The sequence below is a fragment of the Peromyscus leucopus genome, chromosome 20, assembly GCF_004664715.2.
Source record: "Peromyscus leucopus breed LL Stock chromosome 20, UCI_PerLeu_2.1, whole genome shotgun sequence".
Classification (NCBI taxonomy): Eukaryota; Metazoa; Chordata; class Mammalia; order Rodentia; family Cricetidae; genus Peromyscus; species Peromyscus leucopus.
The window spans coordinates 61,043,837-61,071,633 of record NC_051080.1 but is presented as its reverse complement, the minus strand read 5'-3'; the positions used below and the strand labels follow the sequence as shown (position 1 = coordinate 61,071,633).

At 39.9% G+C, this 27,797-nt stretch overlaps 1 protein-coding gene across 6 annotated transcripts in view; it reads left to right on the top strand.

The window, feature by feature from the left end:
- The window catches only part of Enpp2 (ectonucleotide pyrophosphatase/phosphodiesterase 2), an 81,931-nt gene that overhangs the window by 20,738 nt on the left and 33,396 nt on the right, over positions 1–27,797 (top strand). For 4 of the 6 annotated variants that reach the window (XM_028871922.2, XM_037197792.1, XM_028871921.2 and 1 more), the window contains exons 8-13: positions 1,515–1,634; positions 10,759–10,814; positions 15,929–15,994; positions 16,775–16,847; positions 21,123–21,278; positions 23,199–23,307. In XM_028871922.2, coding sequence (XP_028727755.1) covers positions 1,515–1,634; positions 10,759–10,814; positions 15,929–15,994; positions 16,775–16,847; positions 21,123–21,278; positions 23,199–23,307 — 580 coding nt within the window. The remainder of the gene's footprint in view (positions 1–1,514; positions 1,635–10,758; positions 10,815–15,928; positions 15,995–16,774; positions 16,848–21,122; positions 21,279–23,198; positions 23,308–27,797) is intronic. The other 2 variants (XM_028871918.2, XM_028871916.2) reach the window with 1 other exon arrangement.

The following is a 27,797-nucleotide window of genomic DNA, read 5'->3' as shown; positions in this document are numbered from 1 at the left end:
TCTTTCCTGTCTCCTGACTCTTCCTAGACGATTCCCCTTTCCTATTCCCCCAACTTCGTGTTTTTTTCTCTCTCTTAAAGAAAACAAAAACAGAAACAAAGAAAAAAGCTACTTAAAAATGTAAGGTCTGATTTGTATCGGCTAAATCTACCTATTTATTTGGCGAGTGCATGTATATGTGTGCATATGTGTGTGTCCATGGGCATGCATGTGTTTGAGAGAGAGAGAGAGAGGGAGAGAGAGAGAGAGGGAGGGAGGGAGGGAGGGAGGGAGGGAGAGAGAGAGAGAGAGAGAGAGAGAGAGAGAGAGAGAGAGAGAGAGAGAGAGAGAGTGTTTGTGTGTGTGCTCACATATGTGGAAGTCTGGGAACAACTTTGGAGAGTCAGTTTTAACCTCAAATCTCTGAGTTCGAGGCCAGCCTGGTCTGCAGGTAAGTTCCAGGACAGCCAGGGCTGCATAGAGAAACCCTGTCCCGAAAAAACAAAAACAAAACAAAAGCAAAAAGATGGAACACTCTGTTTGTTGGGTGTGGTGTCACATACCTTTAATCCCAGGTAGAGGCAGACAGTTTCAGGTCAGCCTGGTCTACAAAAGTGAGTTCCAGGACAGTCAGGGCTGTTACACAGAGAAACTCTGTCTTGAAAAATCAAAACCAAAACCAAAACCACACCAAACCAAACCAAACCAAAACAAAAACCAACCAATCAACCAACCAGCCAACCAACAAAAAAACCCCAAACCATATTGTTCAGTATTAAAAAAAATAATCTATTTCCCTCCATTTGCCTCCATTGCTGACAGGAAGTGACACTCTCAGCTTTGTGGGTGACCAAATTGTGTTTTGAAATTAAAATTGAAGCCTTTTCAAGTGCTGTTTTTGCCAAACTTCCCATTCAACTTTCAACTTCAGGGGTGTCTATCAGTTATTTTCTGAATTTTCAAATAAGTGTGTTGATTTCAGAAGGGCTTCTATGTTTGAATTTTCAAATATTCCAAATGCTACCCAATTTTCTTGTTTTAAGTACAATTTTCCATTAATTATTGTTTTATAAGTTATTAATTTGAAGAAGGAATAGAATCATAAACTTCTTTGGAGACATGTATCCATTCCAAATAAAGTAGTAAGGTCTATTTTGTTAAGTCTCAGTAGTCAAAAGGCCAAATATTATATTTCTTATCATGATCTTACATTTCTAAAATGACTTAAAATTGGCTACAACTCATGTGTGCAAAAACAGACTCAAAATAAAGGCTATATGTGCCCCACTTCATTTGGATAATTATGTATTATTATTAAATCTTCTGTGATAAGAAAATTGATAATAGAACTAATATATGTAGATTATTACCTTGCTATTTTAACAATGAAATCAAAGTAAAACCTATATATATTCTACTTGATTTGGGTAATTTAATATTATAAATTTTTTCTATAATAAGAAAATTGACAATAGAACTAATATATGCAGATTATTACATTGCTATTTTAACAATAAAATTGCTCTTATACAAAGGGTTTATATCCAGAATCCCATGGAATTGTTGGCAACTCAATGTATGATCCTGTATTCGATGCTACTTTCCATCTTCGGGGGCGAGAGAAGTTTAATCATCGATGGTGGGGAGGCCAACCTGTAAGTCTTGAATTCTGTGGGGGTGTTTTCATCTTTTGATATTACATGTGTGTGTTTGTATATGTGTACATTTTATATATGTATATGTGAGTCTATATAGTATGTGTGTATGACGTATATATATTTTATAAACATGTGGGTGTATAATATGCACATATATGCACATACATGCATCTATGCATGCACATGTGTGAACATAAGTTAGGATGATAAGAGTGTGAGATGATAAATTTCTTCTCAGGGATGGTAATGGTGGAAATATACTGTGGGTTGAATGTCAGAGCACCTAGATGAAGGAATTATCAAATGTTACTGATTTATCAAATTTGAGAATACAGTATAAAAGAAAAAGAACTATGGTTTTCCAGGTATTTTGACCCCGGTGATATCATAAGCAGATGAATCAAATAAGAATGGTTGGTGGAGAAAAGAACGGACTAAAACTCAGGAAATTTATAGATTATTTTATTTAATCTATTCTGATCATAGAAGGTAGTTGTAATAATGGAGTCCTACCTTGGTTCTGAGGCAGAGATGAACACTTCGAAGGAGATCCTGCTCAGACCTCAGACACTTGGGCAGAAAATCAAAAGGCTTCAGGCGGCTCCTCCTGGTGTTTTTCCTATGACTGTGTATGATTAGGTAACCTGCTTCTGTCAGACAGGAGAAAAGCAATGACATAATGCCATGGTTGTTGAGTGTGTAGAACTGGGCTTCAGAGTCCAAGCTCTGGGCCAGAGGGCTCAGGATCATCACAGGGACACAGACCAGGGCACAGTCAATCAGAGATGTGCAGAGGGGGAATGGAACATGGCTCCATCTCAGGCTCTCTGGAGCACTGGTGAGGGAGTTAGACCTCTGTGGTCTGCCTAGGTGTGAGAGGAAGGCGATGTCCTCACTCATCCCACACACCCACCGTGCTGAGACAGCCTTGAATCTGAGCTTTTGCTGCCATAGATGGGCAGAATAAGGAGTAGAGGTTAGAGATGTTTTCATAACGTATCTCTTTCTGAGAGGTCATCTGTGATCAAAATGTTCATCTTGCTTAATAGGTAAATCACTATGCAAGGATAAATGTGGGCTTTTTTTTTTTTTTTTTTTTAAAAAAATAAACACTGACAGACTTCCTGCATCCCCCTAGAAAAGGCTCTTTATAATAGATGTTCTGATTTTGCTGTTTTTTTAATTCAGGCTGGATTCCCAGAAGTCTATGATGACTTAGTTTGTGATCCCAGTGAAATTTGTTGACAGGGTGGATTTCACAAGTTTATGATAGAGGAATATTTTATGAGTAAATAAAATGATGGAAATGTGAACTCTATCGGACTATTTTGAGTTGGTCTTCGGCAATAACTTGGTTATGGAAACCAACTTGCCTGAAGAACCACAAGGGATATATGGAGATAAATGGTAATCTTACCTAATTGGATCACTTTACACTTCGGTGTTGACGTGAAGTTTCCTCTGGGTTAGCATGATTCAGCAGCAGAAAAGTCCACATATTCATTACCTTCTGCAGACACCCAGTAGAGCGCATCTGTTGATCCATGAAGTAAATTCTCTGTTCTACTCTGTTGGCTTGCTTCCTCACCAGCTCTCAGAGTTGACATATTTGACCAAGTCTCTTTATGTTCACCAAGATGTGTGGGGAAACTGATTTTTGTTTCTGTCTATCATCTTGATTGAGACAGGTACCATGAGAATGCTAAGGACCATTGTAGCTATATTTTAAACGCCCCCTGTATTGAAATCTGACCTCTACAAAGAACATACAAACAAAAACTATTAGTAACTATAGGCTAAGGATACTAGCATATAGATCATTAAGCACTATAAAAAATGATTTGTATATATTCCTGAAGCATGTATACAAACCTTGTAGAGACTCATAGATTTTATAAGGTCCCCAGTGAAAAAATAATGAGTAGAAAAATTATTTATAAAAATCTTACAATTTAATTCCATTCATGTTTTCCTAAGTGATGAAACTATGTAGGACATTTGGCTAATAGCACAGAGGGCAGATTAAATGATGAATAAGGACCACCACTTGTCCCTGTTTAAAACCTAGCAGATGGGATGTAGATTTGGGGTGTGTTCATGTGAAATTTTGAATCTCCACAATAAGTTTCCAAAAAATTTCCATAACGTAATTTCACATTTAAAAGTACCTTAATTGTGCTTTTTTATTGCTGCGAAGAGACACCATGACCACGGCAACTCTTAAAAAGAAGACATTTAATAGTTGTGGCTGGCTTGCAGTTTCAGAAGTTCAGTCCATTATCTTCATGATGGGGCGCATGGTGTCATGCAGATAGATGTGGTGCTGGAGGAACAGCTGAGAGTGCTACATCTTGTAGGCAACAGGAAGTCAGCTGTCACATGGAGGGATGCTTGAGCAAAAGTGACCTCAAAGCCTGCCCCCTCAGTGACACACTTCCTTCAACAAGAACACACCTCCTGATAGTGCCACTTCCATTGGGGGATGTTTTCCTTCAAACCACCACAAAAAGCAATTGCATATGATCACTCTCATCATGGAGTTGATGTTGTTATTCTTTTTTTTTTTAATTTATTTACTCATCTCTGGAATGTGCTATCACTTCCTTATGACCCTGCATGCTTACATGTATTTTAATGGAGTTTCTTAGGGTGTTTGCTTCTTTGAAAATGCTTTGATACAATCCTGTAACTTCTGATGAAGAAGTCAGTGAATACTTCTGTGTTTGGCTTAGATCTGGACTCTTAGACATGTGTGTATGGGACTCAGGACACTAACTCAATCTGCAGATTGGAGAAGCAAGTCAAGCCTGCTTCCTGCTTCCAGTCCCCCGAAGTCAAAGTTCCTGGGTGTTTTTAAGGGAGCAGATGTGTTCCTGATGTTCTCAAGCTGCCTGGCCTTGAATTGCTTCCCACCCCTATTGGTCGGGTAGGGCTCATCCTTATGAATGAATTTCAGTCTAAAATGAGGGACGCTGGCATGCTCCAAAAAGAGATGGTACAAGACTGTACAACAACATTGGAATGAATTTCTAGGTGAGAGGGATAGGCCTGATGGGAAGTCCACGTCATTGTCTGCTTTTCTTATGTCCTTTCCTCTGCCTCTTCCCCATATGCTAGTATGTACCTGTAGGCTCCCCTGCCCCTCAATTTGTGTTCATTTTTGTTCTTGTTGCTGAGTATTGAACCATGGGCCTTGTGCGTCATCTGCTAAACACACCCCCAGATGCTCTTTGTCCTAACTCTTAAGTTTCTCAACCTGTGGGTTGTGACCCCTTTGGGGATTGCATATCATATATCCTGCATATCATAAATTTACATTGCGATTTTTAACAGTAGCAAAATTGCAGTTATAAAGTAGTAATGAAATAATTTCATGGTTGGGGATCACCACACGGGGAACTATATTAAAGTGTCAGCATGAGAAGGTTGAGAACCACTGCCTTATCGTACTTAGGATGAGCTCTGCTCCCCTGCTCACCTTGAGGTACTTAGCCAGGAAGTGTTCCCTTGTGTAAAAGGCACTAGCCTCTTAGTTCATTCCAAATTTTAGTTGAACTCTGTATTAGGGTTTTTATTGCTAGGATGAAACACCATGACCAAAAGGCAAGTTGGGGAGGAAAGGGTGTATTTGGTTTACACTTCCATATCGCTGTTCATCATTGAAGGAAGTCAGGACAAGAACTCAAACAAGGCAGGAACCTTGAGGCAGGAGCTGATGCAGAAGCCATGGAGGGGAGATGTTTACTGACTTGCTCCCTGTGGCTTGCTCAGCCTGCTTTCTTATAGAACCCAGGACCATCTGCCCAGGGTCACTCCACCCACAATGGGCTGAATGTAGCTACATCAATCACTAGTTAAGAAAATACCCCACAGGCTTGTCTGTATCCTAATGTTATGAAGGCATTTTCTCAATTGAGACTTCCTGCTGTCTGATGAGTCTAGCTTGTGTCAAGTTGACATAAAACTGGCCAGGATAGTATCTGTACCTAGGAGGCCTGCTTTGGTTCATTTGGTGCCTCACAGACTGAACTTGGGGTTGACCTGCTCAGCACCTCATTTGAGACAGGTTTTTACCTGTGCTTCTAGGGAATTTGTCCTTAAGACAGGACTCCAGGGTTTGGGCTCAGTGGTAGAGCACTTGCTTAGGAAGCACAAGGTCCTGGGTTTAGCTCTCAGCTCCTAGGGGTTGGGTGGTTGTGTGGGAGGGTGGGACTCTAAATATGAACCTGTAATTCTAGCTACTTGGGAAGGCTGAGGTTATAATGATCATAAGTTCAAGGTTAGCCTGGGCAATTAAGCGAGACCCAGTCTCAACAACATAAAACAGTAAAAAGAGGGTTGGGGAATGTAGCTCTGTGGCAGAGCCACTTTCCTTATGTTCATGTGGCCCTGGCTTATATCTCTTGTATGGAAAATAAAAAGAAAAAAAAAACAAGAAAAAACAAAAAACAAAATAAAAATAACAATAGACAAACGAGCAAGTAGGGCTCCATCGTAGGGTTGGCAGCTCCAGGCCGGCATGTTCCCAGCTCTATTGCTCACCTGCTATTGACTGTAATTACCTGGAGAGCAGTGGAGTGTCCATGTCCTGCCCCCTACCTCACATTCTCACTTTTTCTTGATCTACGGCTGAAGTAGGGATAGAGGACAAGAGAGTCATGGGCGTGGAAGTGGGGAGGGGACTCTGATCAAGATACATTGAATATGTGTATGAAATTGTCAACGAAAACTACCATATGTGTGGAATTGGTAGTCCTGTCTGTTCTTCAGGTCTCTCAAAATTCTTATCTATTTAGTTCTATGACTTTGACTGCAAAGGACAATTTCCTTGCAAAGAAATGCTGAAAGGATTACAGTTCTATGCTTATGTTTTTGAAAAATATTTCTAGCTAATTTTCTTTTTAAAACCTTTCCTGTTACCATACCTATATACTTTCATAATTACAGAAAGTGTTGAATTTCACATTTAACAACCTGGGTCCATTGGGGGAAGCTTTATTGATTCTTTACATTCCTGGAAACACAGCAAAAAGATACAGTCATATTTCCATTTGCCTAGTTTTCAAAATATAGTATCTAGGGCTCTCATACCAATGATGACAGTTTGGCTTTTGCAATAGAAAGTTATGTGTATATCTTTTTACTTTATTTGTTTAAAAATGTTAACATTTAAGAAAATGTATGTTTGCCTTCAAGTTCAGAAAAAAAATCATGACATCCATCTCTGAATTAACAAGGATCTGGGAGCTTTTCTTTCTCCTCTACTTAAAATTAATAGCACTAAAGGGGGCATGTTTGATTTTCTCCTTTGAGTCACTGTTTTAGTGCCTTTGGTTTTGATAATCCCCATACTTCTGACCCCTGAAATATAAGATATACATATGGCCTCTACAGAAGCTCTTCTGGCAGCTCAGGATTCAACTGAAGAAATCCCTTTATGCTTCAGTCTCCCAGAATTTGCTAGACTTTGGCCATGCTATGAGATTATTAAATATTTTTTAACCATTGAATTTATAATACCTAAAAAATTTTTGGAATGTGTTATCATGTGAAAATGTGTGGAGTCTTATTAATTATGGAAGATCAGCTGATAGCTTAGGCTTGTTTCTCACTAGCTCTTATAACTTAAATTAACCCATTTCTACTAATTTACTTTCTGCCTCGTGCCTTTATTACCTCATCTCTGTAGTGCTCAACCTGCTTGCTCAGTGGCTCCTGGTGTCTCCCCTTCTTCTTCCCAGTGTCCTCTCTGCCCAGAAATCCCATCTAGCTATTGGTCATTGAGCTTTTTATTAAACCAATCAGAGTGACAAATCTTCACAGTGTACAAAAAGATTATTCCACAGCAGTGTTCAAAAAAGCTTGTTCAAATATGAAATACTTTCTCAATAAAATGCTGGCATATACACTATAAACAATAAAAGAAAAGTTATGTTGGTATGAATAGTTTTATATACCATCTTTGATAGAGTATTTTAGCCTGTGTATTTTTTTTTATTCCATACACAAATACATTGTAGATTTTTGTTGACAATTTCACACATATATCCAAGGTATTTTGGCTAGATTCTCTCCCATTGCTCTCTTGTTTTCCATTACTCATTTAATTTTTCTACTTTACAACTAGTCTCCCCCTCTTTTTATGCCTTTTGTTTGTTTGCTCCACTGTATTTGATTAATATTATGTGATAAGTAAATATACACTTAATTTCATATATTCTCTGTTATTCACTTTTTGTTTTCTTCTGATGAGGCCCCTCATTTTCTTTATAAATATAGTCAGTGTGGTAGCTACTAAGAAGGAGAGATAATTTTCTTACTTTTTTTTTCAGAAGAAAGACTTATATATATATATATATATATATATTTGTCCTTGAATTTGTAATCCCCCACTCTCAGTCTCCTTACTGCTGGGATTACAGATGGACAAGACCTTGCTGGGCTAGAAACACACTTCTTGATCTTCAAATTGTCTGAATAGTTTATATTTTGTGATCTTAAAAGTACACATATGACTTCAACAGAAAATTTACGGAAAATACAGAAAATACACAGAAAACTGATTCTAATGGCATGCCCATGTAATCTCTGTGCTGGAGAGATCAAAATCTTCAGTTATGTAATGACGTTGAGACCAGCCTAGTTTATAAAGGATCCTGTCTAAAAAATTAGATTCTGATTTTTGTCACCAGCATAAGTGACTTATTGCCACCTCTTTAATATCATACGTTAGTGGGCTTGCCAGTTCATTCAGGAGGGCCATAGGTTGGGGGAGGGGTTTGGAGCTTCCTGAAAGCATAGCATATGAAGGCAGCCCTCTGGTGACCTATCTTGGTCATCCTTAGCAGGATGGAGCTGGGCCAGGCCAGGTACCTGAGCAGCTCCTTTGAGTAGTCCAGTCACCCCTCCTGCATCCTCATTCTTCATCTTCATGTGGGCTGTCAGAGTTGTTACCATGGTTACTTGTCATCATCACATTGTGTTTGCATCCTTCTATCACTGTGAATCCTTCTGCTGGTGATCTTGTACATGAGCTAAACGCTATCCCTAGATTTCTCATTGTCCAGATAATACCAGCATCGGCATGGGTTCTATGCTATAATTTTGGGAAATGTAGGTCATCATTTGAGAAGTTCATGTTATGATTTTTTTTCCTTTAGCAAGGCCAGGTTGACTTTGTATTTCTTACATATCAAATACTGCCTGGTACAGTTTCCTTGGAAACAGCAAGGCAGTAGCTTTTCCAGGAAGTTGTTTGGATATGAATGCAGTGAGCCTGTATCCTTGGAAATAAAGTAAGTATAAACATTGGTCTCATGAGAAACAGGCCTCTTTAGGATCTGGCATAGTTTTGAGGCTGGCACAAGGTGGATCTTAGTTTGAGTTCATCTCTTGTTGGTAGGAGTGCTGAGGCCAGGCTAATTTAGAGTCCAGGATGTATTATAAAACCTGGTTGGAGCATGCCAGAGGTTACCTATAAGGTGGAAGGCTGTTTGTAGGTGCTGAACCAGACAAAGGGGAGACACTTAGAGCAATCTGAGACCCTTAAATCTTCGAGCCTTGCCAGAGAACCAGATGTCCTGGACCAGAAGGAGCCATGAGAATGAGGTGAGGTCCTCCTTCCTCGAGCTCACTAGCACCCCAGAAGCCCTCAGATCTGCAGGTGCTTGATGCTCTCCTACTTCATGACTCACTGGTTAGCGGCAATAGCTGTGAATCTTTATGGTGTAGATTTCTAGATGCTCCAAGGGGCTCTGAGATCCTTTCAGAAGTTTTCAAGCTGGGCATCTCATGCTATTTTGGCATGGTCAACCAAAGCTCCTAGATCCCCTATGCTTCCCAAGTACGTATTTCTACAATAAACAACTAAGTAAATAAAATACAAACTTCCATCAGAAATACCATAAAATATTCCCAAAGTCTGGATGCAATGAAATTGGAAAAGGGTCCTGTTTGCTTTGGTCTTGGCCTACAGTCCCTGTCACAAATTACCCTTGTCTTCCTTTGTGAGGATTTCTTCCCACAGGCTTCTCATGGGACACTTGCCACCGTAAGCTGCTTTTAATGCTCCTGGGGTCAATGGATTCCATTGATTTTTTTCATTATTGTGCAACAATAAAAGACTGAAACAGACTGTTTATCCAATGCTAAAACACTGGTTTAAGGATTTTCAGTGAATTAACTCATTAAAATGTAGCATCATTCCATGTACTAGAAAAGTCCATCTGCATTGTGAAGGAAACCAAAGACCAAAAAGATGAAGTAACTTTCTGGAGGACCACGCCATTGTTAAGTGACAGAAACAGGGGTCAAGGTCCAGGCTGCAAAGGTGCAAAGCCTGGGTTCTGAACTCCTTCATCTTTCACTTATCAGCATGAGCTAGAATAATAAAAAAAAAAAAAACCCAAAACTCATTGTGTAGCCTAGGTTTGTTGTCTTGCCTCAGACTTCCTAGGATTAGGATTGGAGACATGCATCAATGGCTGGTTTACAGAGAATATTTACAAACATTCTTCATGGAATGCATCATTCACCCAACTTATCCTACATACTTTCTCCTAGAACCCCATTTACTAAAAAGAAGAAAAAAGCTAGATGAACAATATAAAAATATAGATTAAAAAGTAGCCTTTTTAGTTCTTCCCCCTCCCCTCATTCATCTAGTTTAAAAGTCAAACATGACAAGCTAGATTTAAAGATTTTTGACATCTGGGTACCAAATTGAGACTCCACTCTGTAAAGCCATCAGTAGTAAAAGAAACATATGGTCAATCCCTGCATCCTTTGATGAGCAGAATTCTGCCACATAAGTAATGCTTAAAACAGTTATCAGGAAAGACAGGTATAGAAAAGAGAGACTTTGGGGATGAAATAAAATTTTGAGAAGTCAGTAGCATCACAGCAAGGCTTTTGAGACTTTTTGCAGAATATGTTCTGAATAACGTTTATGGATATAATGAGTCTGACTTCCAGATGTGAAAAAAAAAATGGTTGGAAATCTTGTGAAATTTATGGTGCACACGAATAGAGTACAGCATATCAGACTTAATGTATTTTAGTGTTTTTCTTCTTTAACCAGAGCTCAGAATGTCTTATAAGCCTCTTATATTTTCCTCATTAGCTATGGATTACAGCCACCAAGCAAGGGGTGAGAGCTGGAACATTCTTCTGGTCTGTGTAAGTTACCTTTATTTTGTCATTGTTTATAAAATTACAGTTATGGTTCAATTTGTGAAACATGATTTTGGTCAATTTCACTTCAGCTAAATGTAAACATGTCAAATTGATAAGAATTTATCAATTCAGAAATAACTTTTCAGGCATTTTTTCCCCAAAGGTTCTTTATCTCTCTCTTCTTGCTTCCCTTTCTCAGCCTCTCTTCGTCCTCTCTCTCTCTCTTCTCTCTTGTCCCATCCCTCAGTTAAGGACGATTTTCTCTTTGACCTACCCGTTAGATCTTTTATCGTGTTAACCTTTATTCTGGTAACTTTTTGCCCAGGAATGTGTATTCCTCTTAGACTATCACTGTAGTTTCTTTTATCATTCTTTATAAATATATTACAAACTATTGTGTTTATTTTGTTTGTATTTATTTATTTTGATTCTCAACTTTGAACATATTATGTAGCCTCAGGCAGTTGGGAAGCTAATGGAATGGTCTAGAGTTGGAAGTTCTCCACAGTAGACCTGGGTAGGGGAAGCCTCCATTTTTATCCCATTTCCTACCAAACTTTTCAAATTTCCCCACTAAGAAAACGGGACTGCTTATCCCTGCAGAAGTAACTGGAGATTAATAATAGACGTTTTCAGGCTTTCAAATGAAATCTACCTGATAAAATTCTCAAAAATGTTGATTCTTTTTAAGGCTTCTTAAATAAGAAAAGGGGCCAGGTTTGACTTTCAATGGGGATTTTATTCCCAGTGTGATGGTCTTTCCAGTGTTTCCTAACCCCTAAAGCTGTTTCCATGACTGCTTTTTTTTTTTTAATGCTTTAACAAAAAATCTAGACTGTTCTCTTAGCAACAGTGTGCTGAGTGAGACCAATCATGGGTTAAGATTGATCTACATTGATGCTTTCTGCAGACTCCAAATTCAGGAATAGAGGCAGCCTCTTCAGATTAGAAGGGTTCCGTTGATTGTTTTGGGTGACCTGAAGCTAAGACAGTACTGATTAGGAGGTATTTTTTCTTCCCTCTTTTAAAGAGCTCTCTGAGTTGAGGAGCGAGTATGGCTGTGTTCGAATGGATGCTATTTAATGTCAAGTGGCCTGTTATTTACCAAGTTAACCTTCCACAGCTCAGGGTTTAACCCTTGGCTCTCACAGATGTATGCGGGAATTCTGCTGGGCAACTCATTCCCCCAGCAGAATGGAGTGGGGCCAACACCATAATTAATACTTAGTCTGCTCCCTTACCCCTCCCCCCCGGAAGTGCTGCTGAGCTTCCCTGAAAAGGCCCAGTGTTCTGGCTTTGAATGACAGTTTTCTCCATCCGTTTGAAACCACTTATAAGGAGGTGGCTTTTGTGTGCTCCCAAGATGCCTTTGCTTTCCCTAGCTATTCTTTTATCTCCACGTCCTGGAAGTGAGTGGGCTCATTTACTCCCAACCCTCACCCCTTTGAAGCTTTTTTATAACTTTATAAAATATGATCAGGCTTCTCCTTTTTTCCCCAGGGAATAGATGTCAAGGGAATCTACATATAGTCCATTCTGAAAATTTTTAAATTTAAATAAAACCAGATTCAAACCATAGGTTTAGACTTTAAAGGCCTATCTTTTTAATATGGTTCTGTATTGCAGTCTGGAGTTTCATTCTTGCTTCTTAAATGACAGTATTTCATTTCAAAATCATCCCCAGCTGATACTGCATTTCCCTCTTTTGTTTCAATTCATTCTCAGAGGCAGTAATTCCCATTATGTATTTGTGTTCTGATTGAGTGCAATCCCAGGTCTGCTACTTATGAGGCTCCCTTTCTTGGGCATAGGACTGACTCTCTCAACAAATCAATGTTCTTATCTTTAAATAGGGATTATAATAAGGGTACTATGGAGACAGAATGAGATACCTTTCTTAGAGAGTTTTATTAGGTTCCTTGGTACAGACAGAACAGCCAATAGCCGACATTTGTTTGTTTTTATTCTTATTGTCTCTTTAAACACTGACTAGACAATGTAGCCCATCACCAACCAGTAAGTATTTCATTTGGCTCTTCATTTTCTCGTTTTTCAGTTTTCCTTTTTGTGATTGTGTCATAAGATTGAACTTGGTCTCAAGATTAATTCTTTTTCAGTCAGGGTGCTGAAGTCAACGGCACATGTCTTGTTTTCCTTGCTGCTTAGATACTTGCTGTCCTTGATCAGGTTATTGCAATTCTCTGCCCTGTATTTGAGACACTAATGGTTAAGGACCAAAGGATCGTGTCTTTTTGTTTGTTTTTCGAGACAGCGTTTCTCTGTGTGTAGCCTTGGCTGTCCTGGATCTTGCTCTATAGATCAGGCTGACCTCGAACTCACAGAGGTCCACCTGCCTCTGCTTCCCAAGTGTTGGGATTAAAGGCTTGTGCCACCACTACCTGACTGACTGACTATATCTTTTTTTTTTTAATCTGTAAGGTTATTTCCAGATACATAGAAAACTTTAGAGACCACTTTGTCCAAACTCCTTATTTACAAGATGACAACATTAAGATTTAGAATTGTTAAATGCTGTGTTCAACACACACTAAGGATGGACACAGACCTCCAGAGTCTTCATTGTAGCACACACAACACTGCGGGGGGTGGGGGTGGCTTTTACTCAAGAAGTGATACAATAATCCTTTGCTTTTCCATCCCAAGTAGAGGAGGATGACTCTTCTACTACAGTCATTTTGGTGGGGGAATCTTGCATCTTTGTGTTTATATACAGGTCTTAATCACAATGTACCTTTAATATTTATTTCATGAATGAATGTATCCTCTCCATAGACCTCAAAATCCAGTACATGATTATATAAACAAGAATATTTCTTTTTTAATATAACATTTTATTAACTCTTAACTCTTGGATAATTTCTTATATTTTGATGGTATTAACTCCCCACCCTCTCCCCAACTTCTCCCAGATCCACCCCTCCTTCCCCACCTGTCCAACTTCATGTCTTTTTATTTTTTTAACCCACCTACCAAGTCCACTTGATGCTGCCCATGTACTCATGGATGTGAGGCCATCCAGCATGGTTGACCGACTAGAGTTCACAACCTCAGAGAGAATTGACTCTCTCCCTTAGAAGCCATCAGCTGTCAGTAGCTCCTCAGTTAGGAGTGGAGGCTGGCCAGCGCCACCCCCAGCCCATGCTAGACTATTGATTGGCTTGATCTTGTAAAACTAACATTTTCCTAAACTCATTCTATGAGCCAGAAACTGTTTTAAAGCACTTTCCAAACATTATCTCTTTGAAACCTTCCAATAAACTTATGAATAGATACTGCTAGCAGCGTTTTGCAGAGGCATCGGAAGATAGGTAAGTCTCACAGCCAATGCTTATAGGAATTGGGATTCAAACCCAGGCATTCTGCCCTCCAGGCTGGTGTCTTTGATTCTCTAGAGTTGTTCAAGTACCTCATGCAGCAAGGGGGTTAAAAAGTGAGCATTCTTAGTTTGACATGTGTTCTGTTACTTTGTATTTCTTCACTGACGTCAGGAGTCAGTTTGTCAGAATCCAAATTTGTGGGGTGATACCGCACACACAAAATAAAACAGCTTTCAGGTAGGGAGGAATAAGGTAACATGAATGGGCTGAGGCATTGGCTTTTTTTAAATATGTAAGTTAGGAAAGAATTCAAAACATGTAGTTAACATTATTTTGTTCAGATACAACAGATTTCTAAGGCTAAAGGATTAAATTCCTTAAGTGATTAACCTGGCTTTGCTCAGTCTATTTCTATTTCATTTATAGAATATAATAAGCAGGGCCACATTTATTCAGTGCCATTGGAACATGTTTACAGCAGGACTTATTTTACAGTAAGCATGGTTTTCTAGTCATGGAGGACATCTCCAGACAGAGAGGTTTCTAGAGTGGTGTCAAATCCTGAGAGGACAGCCACGTTGAGCTAGTGGGATGGGTGGCGATGGCAGACACAGAAAGAGGCCTTGTAGCCCTAGTCATTGACCCTGTTTCTGAGGATTTATCTTTCTCCCAGCCCTCTTGCTGATGTTCTCCTGAAGAGTAAAGGTTCAAATGGCCCACCCAATAATTTTCCTTACCACGATGAAACTAGTGTTACTTTGGATTCATCATGAATTTGCCTCTCTGGCCTGATCTTAGAGCAGAAGAACATTTTGTGTTCCTTGTTGGGACAAAATAAGTGACTCTTTCTCAAGTCAAAATATTGCTTAGCTTGTGAGCGTCCTAACAGCATTCAGCCTAGGATGCCATCCTGTGTTAGCCAAGAGCTTCTAATGCTACTGCCAGGCCTAGGGTAATTATGTTCAGCAGAGGAATGGTAACTTAAACACAAAAGCCTTTGTGGATGAAGATTATAACCCTTTTGTTAGTCTCATAATTATATGTGCCTGCTCTTGACAGATTTTTATAAAGCTAGAAGAAAATGTCAAGAGTACCTTCACTAACCCATTATTTTATAGAGAAGGAACTTGAAGTTTGAGGTTAAATAATGTTTTCAAAGTCATAGCTATTTGGAGGCAGATGGTTATCTAACTGGGATCATTGATAAAATATGACTTATTTTTAGTTTTGAAAATAATTTTTTTTAACACCTGCTATACGTTAGGCACACTGGGTGGGCCCTTCCCTTGCTTTATTTCACTGCACTCCGCAACTCCGTGTGCGACGTTCTTTGTTGTTATCATTATCATTCTGATGGACAAACTGAGGTTCAGAGAGGTTTGGAGGCTTTGAGGTCTGCAGAAGTCACATTGCCAGCCAGAGATGGATGCCAGAAGCCATCTGCCACAGCAAAGGGATTGACCCATTTAACAACACTGGTTTTTAAAGCCAGGGTCCTTCCCGCCGGCAGCACCGTTTCTGATCAGCAAGATAGGTTCTTCACTTCGGTCATGAATCAGAGTTTCCAGTCCAGTCATTCATAGAAGGGGTTGAGCAATAAACTAGGTTGGGGGTGGAAATGAAAGTTTAAACACTAATCCCAAAGAGGGCCCTTCATCGCATTGAAGTGGAAACAGATGGTGGGAACCAGAGGGAGCGTTTGCCTGGGTGTTCAGAGCTTGGGGTGTGGGTTTGTGAAAATGCAACCTAAGGATTTGCTTTGTTTTTGCACCCTTACAGGACCATCCCTCATGAGCGGAGAATCCTAACCATCCTCCAGTGGCTTTCACTACCAGACAATGAGAGGTATCTGTTCCCATCTGTCCTTTTCTTTCTTCAGCACATTTTCATTCTGGGCTGGTGCTGGACAAAACGTTAGATGGACTGTGACATAGAATTACAGTCAATGATTGATGTTATTAAAAGTTTTGTTGTTATTAAGCATTATTTCCTTTAGAAGTTTTGAGTTACTGGGGACCATTTAATTATGTGGATTACTCCAGCTGTTAATCTTGGTGACTTCAGTAGACCTGAATCGAGTTTTTGGCTTTGATAACAGGATTGATCAGCAGTAACTCAAGGATTGGAAGGCATTAAGGCTGAGTGTTCCCCTGAATATAGTCAGCTTTTTCAGTCCCACAGATTACATGGCCTGTGGCGATGATTACTGGATTCTGCTACTGAAGGATCAGAATCTCCAGTGATGTTTGGGTTCTTTTCATTGTGACGTTTAGTCTTTTGAAGTGGTACTTGCAGTTACAACACTGGGAAGTGGTGTAGAGGTATAGAGTGATGGTTCAAAAGTCATGGAAAGTAAAAATTTTCCATGGTAATACTAATAGTGGGTGGGAGACTAACTAAGCTAGATGGATTTTGTTTGTAAATTAATTTTTTTAGGTTAACATTCAAAGTGATGGGTTTCATTATGGCATTTGCATATATATGTGTTACAATGTTTTGCTTCCGCTTATTTCCTTCCTTCTACCTTCTTGTGTAACCCTGACCCCCTTGGAGGTTTTTTTTAAACGTGTGGTATAGAGTTCTCTATGTAGCCTGGGGTTGATTCTGGTTCTAATTTTCCCACAGGCCTTCAGTTTATGCTTTCTATTCTGAGCAGCCCGATTTCTCTGGACACAAATATGGCCCTTTTGGCCCTGAGGTTAGTAATTTATCATCTGCCTGAGGAGAACCCATGTTGCTGGGCCACCTAATGTCCAAAACTTTATTTCAGAATTTGTGCAAAGTCTGTGAGTGTTCAAATCTACAAGGCATATACAAGGTCAAATAATTTCAAGACTGAAAACTTAAAAAAAAAAACTTAAATATACTTGTTTCTCTTGCAGGAACTTCATTTCAGATTGCTTTGGTATAAAAACATATCTTAAACACGATGTTATGTGAAATGGGGGGGGGGGTTTCCAGCCTTGAAGGTATTAGTGGAACAAGGTGAAGGTTTGGCCAGCAATGGGCTAGGACAGAAGGAATCTATGAAACCTCTGGTATACAGGACATCACAACTGAATTTTAACGCCTTTCAAATGGTTACACAGTTCACAGAGGGGAAGTTCTTTTGCCAGCCCAGTAGCCTTAGCATGTGTGATTAACCTGACATGTAGCCTAGTAGAGATACATTTAATGGGTTATTTGTATATAGATGTTCCTACTGTGAAACTATGAGTACCCCCCAAAGGTAAAATGAGTTCTTAAATGAGAGAGATTCTCACCTTGAGGCTTGTGGCTAGTGGAGCTGATAACACCCTGGTCACACTTAGCCATCCTAATAGGAGACAATCTGCTTGGAAAGCATAGTTCACTATAAGTTCACGATTAGGAAATGGTTGACTATTATTGTGTTTTATTCATTTAAGATGAAATGCTTTCTAGCATTTCAGTGTAGATCATTTGAAATACAATCAAGTCTACAAGTCAAAATTCTAAAACATTTTAAATAGTTTCCATTCCCCCCACCACATGGGGCACAGAGGTTACCACAACAATGTAAAACTTGATTTGAGCTGAGAGAATTATTTTAAAAAGTGTTTGTTGATGGGTACTGTCTCCAATTCTCTGGAAGCATGTGATGGCACACTTGCTCTAATTAAATTCACTGTGTTCAGCACACAGATATGTTAGAGATGCAGATCAATGTATCTTGATTTAAGCAGTTTTGAACGAATTTCTCTGTGTCTAAACAAAGGCAGTAAATACCAAGAAGCCATGAGGATTTCTGAATCCTTTAACATCAATTCAGTGTTTGATGAATGTTTTTAAGCACTAGAAACTAATAGCTATCTGAAACCATTCATAGTTGGTCTTGAATCACGGAAGTCCTATAAATCGGAGGCTCTTTTATTCTTTTGATGTTCAAGCGTTATTGCAGGATCATGAAACACAAATGATAAAACAAGATAAACATCTGCATACATGAAACACAAAAAAGCAAGGATGGCTGTTTTATCTTTGGGAAGACTTTCCTTGATATTAATCTAAAATGAACTAAAGGGACTAGATTTTATTAAAATGTCAAAAAAAAAATCCATCCCACTAAACACCTAACTAGTTCCATGTGCTCTATTAAAAAGTCCAACGTTGTCTGAGTAATATCCTTTAAAAGAAGAAAACAGGAGCTGATATGGATATGGCCATTCTTTTGAAAGTTGAGTCTGGTACTTAAAGAGGTTTGGGGCTTAAATAAGTTACTTGGTAAGTGGAGGATTTGTGTTAGACTCACAGACCATGAAACTTCTTCCCACAGAACCACCCAACCTTCCTTGGGATGAGCAAAGCCACCTATTAATAACTGTGTTCAAATGATAGGAAACACCACCTGTGTGGCAAGAGCGGGCTCTTAACAATACACATAGATTATAACACATTTGCTACCTTAAATCACACGGCTTAGCAGTCAGTGTTCTTTGCCAGGGATGTCTCTGGGTTTGTGATGTGTGTGTTTTCATTATAGCTACCTTGTGAAAGTAGATATATTTTGAGTAAGAAACAACCTGGTTGTTTTGAAGTGCTGAGCAATGACTAAATAAAACAAGTGTCAAATGCTTTAACTTGGTATAATGATGGTTTTTATGTCCATAATTCCTTATAAACATATAAGCCTTGCCCCCACATAGTATTTTTGAATTAAGAGTTGTAAGTATTCTTATTATGTTCTTTTCAGTATTAACATTGCTTGTAGCTGGAGTTTTCTTCCCTATCTGCTGGGTAAACATTATTAATTGTATACCTTTGAGTATATGATAGCCTGACCACATTCTTCTCATAAAGAAAAGGACATTTTCAGATTTTGACTATTTTCCATATGGTTCTAAGTGACTTCTACTGAAATCAAAACAAAATGGTTTTGTGCTTTTAAAATAGAACCAAAGCAAGCCAGTAAAACCTTCCATGTGTCATAGACTTGATAGGTTTATACCTGTTTATCATAAACATATTTATATATACCCATGTATCACCGTAGATCTTAAGTATGCATGAGAGCACTACACACACTAGGTGAAAGGTGGTTTTTAAAATGCATACCATTTTACAAGTAATAAGAAAAAAAATTGCATTTGGAATGAATCTAAACAGCAAAAGAGTTATATGGCACAGTAAGATGAATTCAATTGCAGTTTGTGGTTTATTTGCTTAATATTTGAGTACACTTGTTTTTCAGGGTGAGTCTCAAAAGCTATTAACTGAGATGGCCAAACACGGGGCTAACAGTTTCAAGAAATGGTGTACTGCTCCTGGTTTCATAGTGTAATGGTGAATGTTCAGAATATGCTTGCTTTTGATTATTGGCACAATCTTTTTTCTCTTTGACCTCTGCTTTCTCTGTGACCTCTTGTTCGGCTGCTCTTCTGGGCCTAGAGGCAGAGCTTTGGCTGGCTGGTCCCTACCTTCAGATGGTAAAGAATCCTTCTGAAAAACAGGGAAGATTGCGCCCCCCCCCCCCATCCTCTGAATAACCTCAGGCTAAAACTTCTAAATTCAGGCTGAAGTATGGCTGGTCAGTGAAAACTTAGCTTTCATCTACCTCTAACATGTGAAGAAAGAGAAACATGCCTTTGTAATCTTTGGATGAAACCTCAGTTTGCTTAAACTCCGTTTCTTACGCTCTTCTAACCTGCTGCAATCGGAAGGGTTCTCTTTGGGCGTCTTTGGAATGTTGGAGTCCTTTGCAAATGGCCTAGAGTTCGATGGGCAGATTTGAGCACTCGCGGAATGTACTCGGTGACTATGACATGGAAAAACCCTCTTCCTTTTCCCCTGCTCTTCTCATGGAGATTTGCCTAAACTAGAAGCATTAAAACCAAAGCAAAAAACCGAACCAAAGTCTACGGGGCTGTGACTTTTGATTGCTCTGCCGGAGAGAGAGGATGAGACAGAGAGAGAAGTGCTCTTGCAGCCGCTTGCCCTGGGAACAGAGCAACCGCATGGCAGATGTTCTCCTTGGTGGCACTAACCCTGTTCCTCTTCCTGCCCCTGCCTGCATCCCAATGCCTCTTGGAACAGTCCTGCCAAGAGCTAAGGTAGCTAGGTAGCCAGCAGGACCTGCTGCTTTAATTCACCTTTGCACCATCAGCAAATCAGGGGCTGGTTTTCTCCAGCACTGGGGGCTTTTCCTTAGATGTTACTGCTCTCTGGAATTCCAAACAATGCTTAGAGAACCACTGTTGCCTTAGACAGGGAGCTGGCTTCCCATAGCAAGAGTCTGAGTGGAGGCTTTCTTCATCTCTCTAACTTGGTGAAGAAATCTCAGGGACTTTTGATAGCTCTCATTTTCAAAGAGGATTTCTAGGCACACAGTCCTGGGTTCCTCTTTGTGGCTGAAAGTCCTGATGTGTATGCATTCATTCAGGACCAATGGGGACTGTTTATTATTTCTGTTTTATTTTGTCCTTGGTTAAACAAGTGCAAGCTGAGAGCCCTCTAATGTATTTGGTGGTATGATCAGATAGATATCCCTCAGTTGCTGAATTCGAACCACCTACATGAACCTCATGCTCAGATGACTTGAAGTGACCAAGTGACTTTGACTTTGCTTGGTTATACGCTAGTATATCATGCACAGAGAGTTTTCCATAACCAAGGAACAGTCTATCCCCAGCTCAGGAATCATGGCATTTGCCTAAAATTACTTTCAGATGTATCCATACATGGGCTTCTCAGCCAAAAGCACCCACATGACTAGATCCTCTGAAATCACATCCTGCTATCAGCAATGAAGTTGTGACCACATTGAGACCCAGGTCAGTGGCTTCTCTCTATAGAGGGCCCTGAATCACCCCTCATTCCAATGTGTTCTCCTTTAAGGAGAACTTAGTTTTTCTAACTCAGACTCTGCTGACCCCAGATTGGGAGAGTATGAGCTTTACTATCTGGCCCAGAGGGACAGACGACTTCTGAGTACAGACATCTCTATCCGCCAGCACAGGAGAGTAGTTATGGCTCACCTCTTACTCCGGCTAAAAGACCTAAGAGGAAAGTTGCCCCTAAGAGGAGACAGGAAAGACCAATTGCTCCTCCAAAGAAAAGAAGAAGAAAATTACATAGGATGGATCATTATGCAGCGGAAACTCGTCAGGACAAAGTAAGTTTATCCACTGTTCCAAACCTCTGTGGCGGGCAGGTCTGGCTCGAAGGCTGCCTTTGGTGACTTGGTTTGAAAATAGTCTGGGTAAGGTTTAGGAAACCTGGTGCATTGTCTTTGGCTTTGAGTTGAGGGCCATCTGGTCCTTTAGGGGTTAACAGTGATGTGAAAACATCTTGAACTCTCCTTACAACAGGAAAAAAAAAAGGAGTCTTTTATCTTCTTTCAAGTTAGCTGACTCCACACGGATGTTGCCATTTAAGTTTGTAGGGCTGTTGTTTCTGTTTAGAAAAAAAAAGTCACCATGATTTGTGGTGCTGCCTCTTGAGAAGACTCAAGGGTGTGTCTTTTAAAACAGTATAGATTAGAACTCAATGAAATGCTGACTTACATGAGCAGTGTGTCCTCTCTGAGGCCACCAGAGGTCTTTGTGGATGAAGGAATAGTTGAAACAGCCAGAAAGAGAAAATGATGGGCAGATAGAGCTGCATGTTTTTCTCAGGATCATAGTAACAGGATTTACTTTTAGCCTTTACATTCAAAAGAATCTTTGCTTATTCACTTCCTTAAAACTTTCAAATTCCTTTGAGGCATATTCTTCTTTATGAACCCGATTGCTAAGAAGGAGGTTCTGGATTTTACCTGAATTGTCCCATTGAATAAAGGAAAATAACTCGGCGCCAAGGATAGACATGTGTTATGCATTTCGTGTTTTTATGTCTAGACATGGATCTTGGAGGACAGTGTGTATTTCTCAGACAAATACCACTTAGTCTCACATCTGTTAGTCCCTTCAAGTTTTGTGGCACATCTCATTCTGCAAATTTCAGTTGTGATTTGGAATGCTGACGCCTGTCATGAAGAAAAAAGGCCTCCACCTCGTTTCATGAATGAAAGGATACAAGGAAAGGTCTTGAATCATCCAAGTAGATTCAAATGGCAGATGCCGTAATGTATTTGATTGGAAGTGATGCTCAGGTCTTTTGTTTGCATCTTGTTTATCTCGAATGTTTGTTACCTAAGCTGTGAAATCCATCTAAACTACTGTGCGATGTCTGATGGGAGGTTTCTTAAAAGTCTGTCCATTGCATTGTCAGATGAGTCTAGGGAGGCAATCCTGCATATGCGTGGGCGCTCAGGACTCCTGTTGAAGCTACAGCGAGAGATGGTGGATTAAGTTTCTTCGGCTTTGGAAATGGTCCTCAGAGTAGAATTAGAAGTTTGTATTTCATCAGTCTAAACAGAACAAATTCTGTGGTTCATTTTTGTTTGTTAGGATTCTTGTTGATTTTTATTTAATCTGTTTGAGAAGAAGGAAGTCGAGAAGCAGTACCCTGTCCTTAAGACAGCTTTATTTGCAGGCAAGTGGTTGCTCTCTGAGGTTGGCAGTTAGGGTCTTTGGAATAAGTGATGAATCCTATTCTACTAATAATGTTCCAATTCATTTCCCAGGAGGAGGTGATGGTTTTAACTTCTAAATCTAATGCTTTTGATTCCCTCCGCTGCTCTCTCTCTCTCTTTTTTTTTTGACATAGTTCAAAGTCTGGAGATTTTATATAGAGAACAAGGGTTTTCCACTCTCCGTCTGACTTTCTATTCACTCTTAAAACTCATGGATTTAAAGAATGCACGTACATTTTAGAAAAGCCATTTTGTGCCACAAAAAGAATTTGCCTCAGCAATTTGTGATATTTCACGTCAAAATATTTAAAAATGGATGGAATAAGGAGAGCTTTTTATTTATTTCCTCAAAAAAAGGAAAATGGTGGGAAAATATTCCCTAGACAAAACTCTGCCTCTGGGCCGGAAGTTTTTTTTTTTTTTTTTTTTCCCAGAACGTTCTAGGGGTAGAAGACCTATGGTAAATCAAAAGGTAAAAATACATAAATAAATATGTGAGGACTAACTTGCTTTTTGCAGATGACAAATCCTCTGAGGGAGATTGACAAAACCGTGGGGCAATTAATGGACGGATTGAAGCAACTCAAGCTGCACCGGTGTGTGAATGTTATCTTTGTTGGAGACCATGGTAAGGCTTCATTTTCTTCCTTGCTATTAAGATAAAAGTTTTGCAGGGTGGAGGTGGTGCGGGCCTTTCATCCCAGCACTCAGGAGGGAGGCAGATGCAGGCAGATCTCTGTGAGTTTGAGGCCACCTTGGTCTACAGAATGTATTCTAGGACAGCCAGGCTATACAGAGTAACCCTGTCTTAAACTAACTAACCAACCAACCAACCAACTAACTAACTAACTAACTAACAAATAAGTCATAGAAGGTTTCTAGGGTGTTGAGAAAAGGAATTGCTGCTCTCAGAATCTAAAGTTCTGTTCTTAACTTCTTTTTCTTTGCTTCAGAATAGGGAAAGAAATTAGGTCATGATGCAAAAGTTGGAGAGATCCAGGGATTTCTGCATCCTCATGTTCTTTGTAGGAGAGACCTTTCTACAAAACTCTGTCTCCTATTACAGTGTTGCAGACAACTGACCCATGATATTAATGACTTCCTCTGTGACTTCCACATAGCATGTGACAGTCTCCTGCCTCTGTGAACCTCATCTCCAACAGGAGCCCAGAGAGTCTGTGTGGTTAAAATGGTAATTGTAAATGTTTGAAGGAGGCAGAGATGTAGGGGTCTTGTCAAAGATATGACATGTAAGTCAAAAGGTTTCCTGGAGTTCTCAGAGAAAATTCAAGGCCCAAATCAAGGCCTCAACAGACAAGACCATTAAAAGAGGAAGAAGTAGTGTTGGAAGTGGCCTGCTCTCCCTCTTTTCTTTCTTTACACACACACACACACACACACACACACACACACACACACACACACACACACACATTCAGCCCTCCCCTTAACTCCTTCCAGATCCAACCCAACCTCCCCACCTCTTCCCATCCTTAGATCCTTTTTTTTTTTTTAAATAAGCCACTAAGTGCAATTTGTGCTACCCATATCTTCATGACTGCGGGGGCCATCTGTCGGAGCATGGTAAACTTAGCAGGGGACACATCCTTAAGGAAAACTGACCCTCCCTCCCCTAGGACTCATCAATTGTCACAGCTCTTCAGTGAGAAAGGGGGCTCATGACCCCTTCTCCACTCATCATGGAATGTTGACCACCTTGATCATGTCCAGGCAACCACAGGTGCTGTGAGTTCATGAGGGCAGTGGTCCTGTCATGTCCAGAAGACACTCTTTCTCTCTTGCCCTAGGTCTAATCTCTAGCTCTTGTGCTTTTTCACTCTGCCTTCCGCAATGGTTGCTGAGCCTTGGGGAAAGGCTTGTGATAACAGATGTTCCATTTAGGGCTGAGCACTCCACAGACACCGACTTTCTGCATCTCCCCCCCCCCCCCACCAATCAGGGTTTTTCTGTGTAGTTTTGGTGCCTGTCCTGGATCTCGCTCTGTAGACCAGGCTGGCGTCGAACTCACAGAGATCCACCTGGCTCTGCCTCCTGAGTGCTGGGATTAAAGGTGTGTACCACCACCGCCTGGCAACTTTCTTCATTTTGACACATTGTGAGTTTCCTGCATTCACTGTTGCCCATTGCACAAAGAAAATACCCTGGTGAGATCTGAAAGCTGTATTAATCTATGGATACAGAAATACAAGTTTAGAGGGCAGCTGGATACTATGTCCACTTAGATAAGTAATAATAGTAGGTTTACCCCTGTAAGTAGGGCTTGTAAGCTCATCGGCTGCGTATTCTTGACCAAGTTTATAGTACCAGTCATATGCTTCTTCCTGTAGAGCAGACCTGAAATCCAAGCAGAGAGTGATTGATTGTCTTCCTAACATTCATGCCACTATTACATCCCTGGGGCTTCTTGCCACACTGGTCAGTGTAGTTTACAGTGTTCACAGCTGAGTAAGACTGTTGATGAATATTTAGCCCAGCAGCCTACATAGCACCTTCCAGTACTCTGAAATCTAGCTAGCAGGCAGGGAGCTTCATATTCAGCACCAACTTGATTTTCAGAGAGCATGTTTAATCATAGACATGCAGACGCGGTTCTAGAGAGTGCCACCTATGTTCTGAAACTATCAAACTGTGAACTATAATAATGACCTTGGAATTTGAGGCCATTTCCATCTAGTAGAGAGTAAACAAACAAACAAACAAACAAACAAACAACAACAACAACAAACAAATCAAAATTGATTGACTTCTTGGTGTTTCTGTTAATAGTAGTTTGTGAATTTCTTTAGTTATATTTTGGCCCCTGAAATTTTATTTCCAGAGCATTCTAGAAGATCTGAGGAACTGGGCAAAGGGTGGAGTTTGTGGATGCTAACTTGCTTCCCTGAGTGGATTAAATGATACCCTCTGCAAGATCATTCTCATCTCGTTTGGCTTAGTGGAAAGCTGCAAACAGGGTGGAAATTGGAGCATGTGACACTCTAATTCAATTTAAGTTGCCCAGAAGTGTGGAGAGCATTTGCTCACATGTTGGAGGCAGATATCTAAGAAGTGGATGGTCCCAGTGAGTCACATGTCGGAGCACCATAAAGGTCATGGGCAGAGTAAAACCCTTTCTCAGTGTGCAGATTGCTAAAATGAATGGATCCATTGGTTCTGGAAAGTCAGGGCACCTCTCTTTTGAAAGGTATCTTGCCTACAGTTTCAGGCAGGCCCTGGGCTTTGGCAGAATGAATTTCTATGGCACTCAGTTACACCATGACTCTTGTGCACTCTCTATGGCATCTGCCTCTGCAAATCTCAGCTCCCTCATCTGCAGAAAGAAAGCACAGACACCACACAGGGGAAATCAGTCTGGAGGGAAGGGCAGGAGATTCTAGAGAAACCCTAGGCACATGCGCCTGATGCTTTCTGCAGCTAGGGAGATTGCTCAGCATTGGAACTACAGAAGTGACTATTGAAATGTAACTAGAGTCTTCCCATCTTCCATTCATTTGTAATTGGATATTTTCCCCTTTCTGGGGTACCATTTTGGTAGAACACATACTATTCGTTATTTTAACTTTTTCATCCTGAAAGCTTCAATGTTAAAAGAATAGACATGCTGGGCAGAGGTGACACATGCCAACACTCAGGAGGCAGAGGCAGGAGGATCTCTGTGAGTTTGAGGCCAGCATGGTTGGTCTACAGAGCAAGTTCCAGGACAGCCAAGACTACACAGAGAAACCCCGTCTCAGGAAAAAAAATGAAAGAAAGGAAAGATTTTTTTTAACAAAACACATCATGATTGTGATATGTTAAAATGTTTTATTCCTTCTTCATACTAATTGATATTAAAAACTAAAAAAGAGCCAGTGAGATGGTTCAGTGACTAAAGGTGCTTGCCAGGTGCACCTGATAACGACCTGAGTTCGTTCCCTGGAATCTGTGGAAAAGTACAAAGAGAGAACTGACTCCATCAAGTTGTCCTCTGAACTCCACATGTACACTGTAGCACCCCTTGTGATGAATACACACAACAATAATAAAAAGAATTTTAGAAAGAAAAGAAGAGATAGATCCGGGATCTCCAAAAGTGATAATTTGAATTGTACCAGATCTGGATCATTCTGGATTACATTTCTTTGCTCTAAACTCTTAAGACCCTTCCTAGAATCATTTATTTTCCCTCGTGGAGAATATTAGTATACTAGATTGTGGAAGGTAGTTCAGTGGTCTCCCTTGACCCAAGGAGAATGTTTTATGACTCCTAGTAGATGCCTGCGATTGCAGTTAACACTTAACTCTGTAAGTCTGCCTTTTCTGATACACTTGTAATTATAAGATCTAATTTATAAATTAGACAAAGTAAGAAATTAACAACAATTGCTAGGGATAAAACACATCGATCAGGAGAGTATGCTGTAAAAAGTTATCTGAATATGATCTCTCTTAGGTACTGTGTAGATACATTGGCTAAAAGGATGACTTAGTCTTAAGCAAAATGGAACAGAATGGATATCAGTCAATTTCACTATGCTATTTAGAAGGACAATTTAAAATTTGTAAGTTATTTGTTTTTGGAATTTTCCATTCATATGTTTTGGATTGTTACTTACCACAGATAATTAGAAGTTCAGAGAGTCACACCATAGGTGTGTGGGCTGACAACCAGCTGTAATGTAAACTTTCATTGTGCTGGGTCAACTTGCGAATTCTAAAAAATGTCAATAAAGATCCCTATGAGTTTTAGATCTGCAGAGCTGCTAGAGTATAACCTTAAGATTGAAATTACTTTTCAAAATATTGAAAATTCCCCTAGAAGGCAGAAAACAAATTTGAAGGCAAGAAGGAATATCGGTTAGTTTAAAAAAAATCCCTCACTAGACCTTTTCTGTGTGGTAGATGCTAACTTCCGGTTGTAATTACGTTGTTTACCACTTGTTTTTACACATTATTTTGTTTGTCCGTTGTCATTTGAACTGACTTTGTTTTTCTTTCCCTCATTTCTTGTTGCCATTATTGTTTGTCAGTAAACACCCAAGGCCACCAGTGAAGATAGAGTGAGGAGTCGTGACTCAATCCTTAAGAGAGAGGATATACTAAAAGGAAAAAGAACAG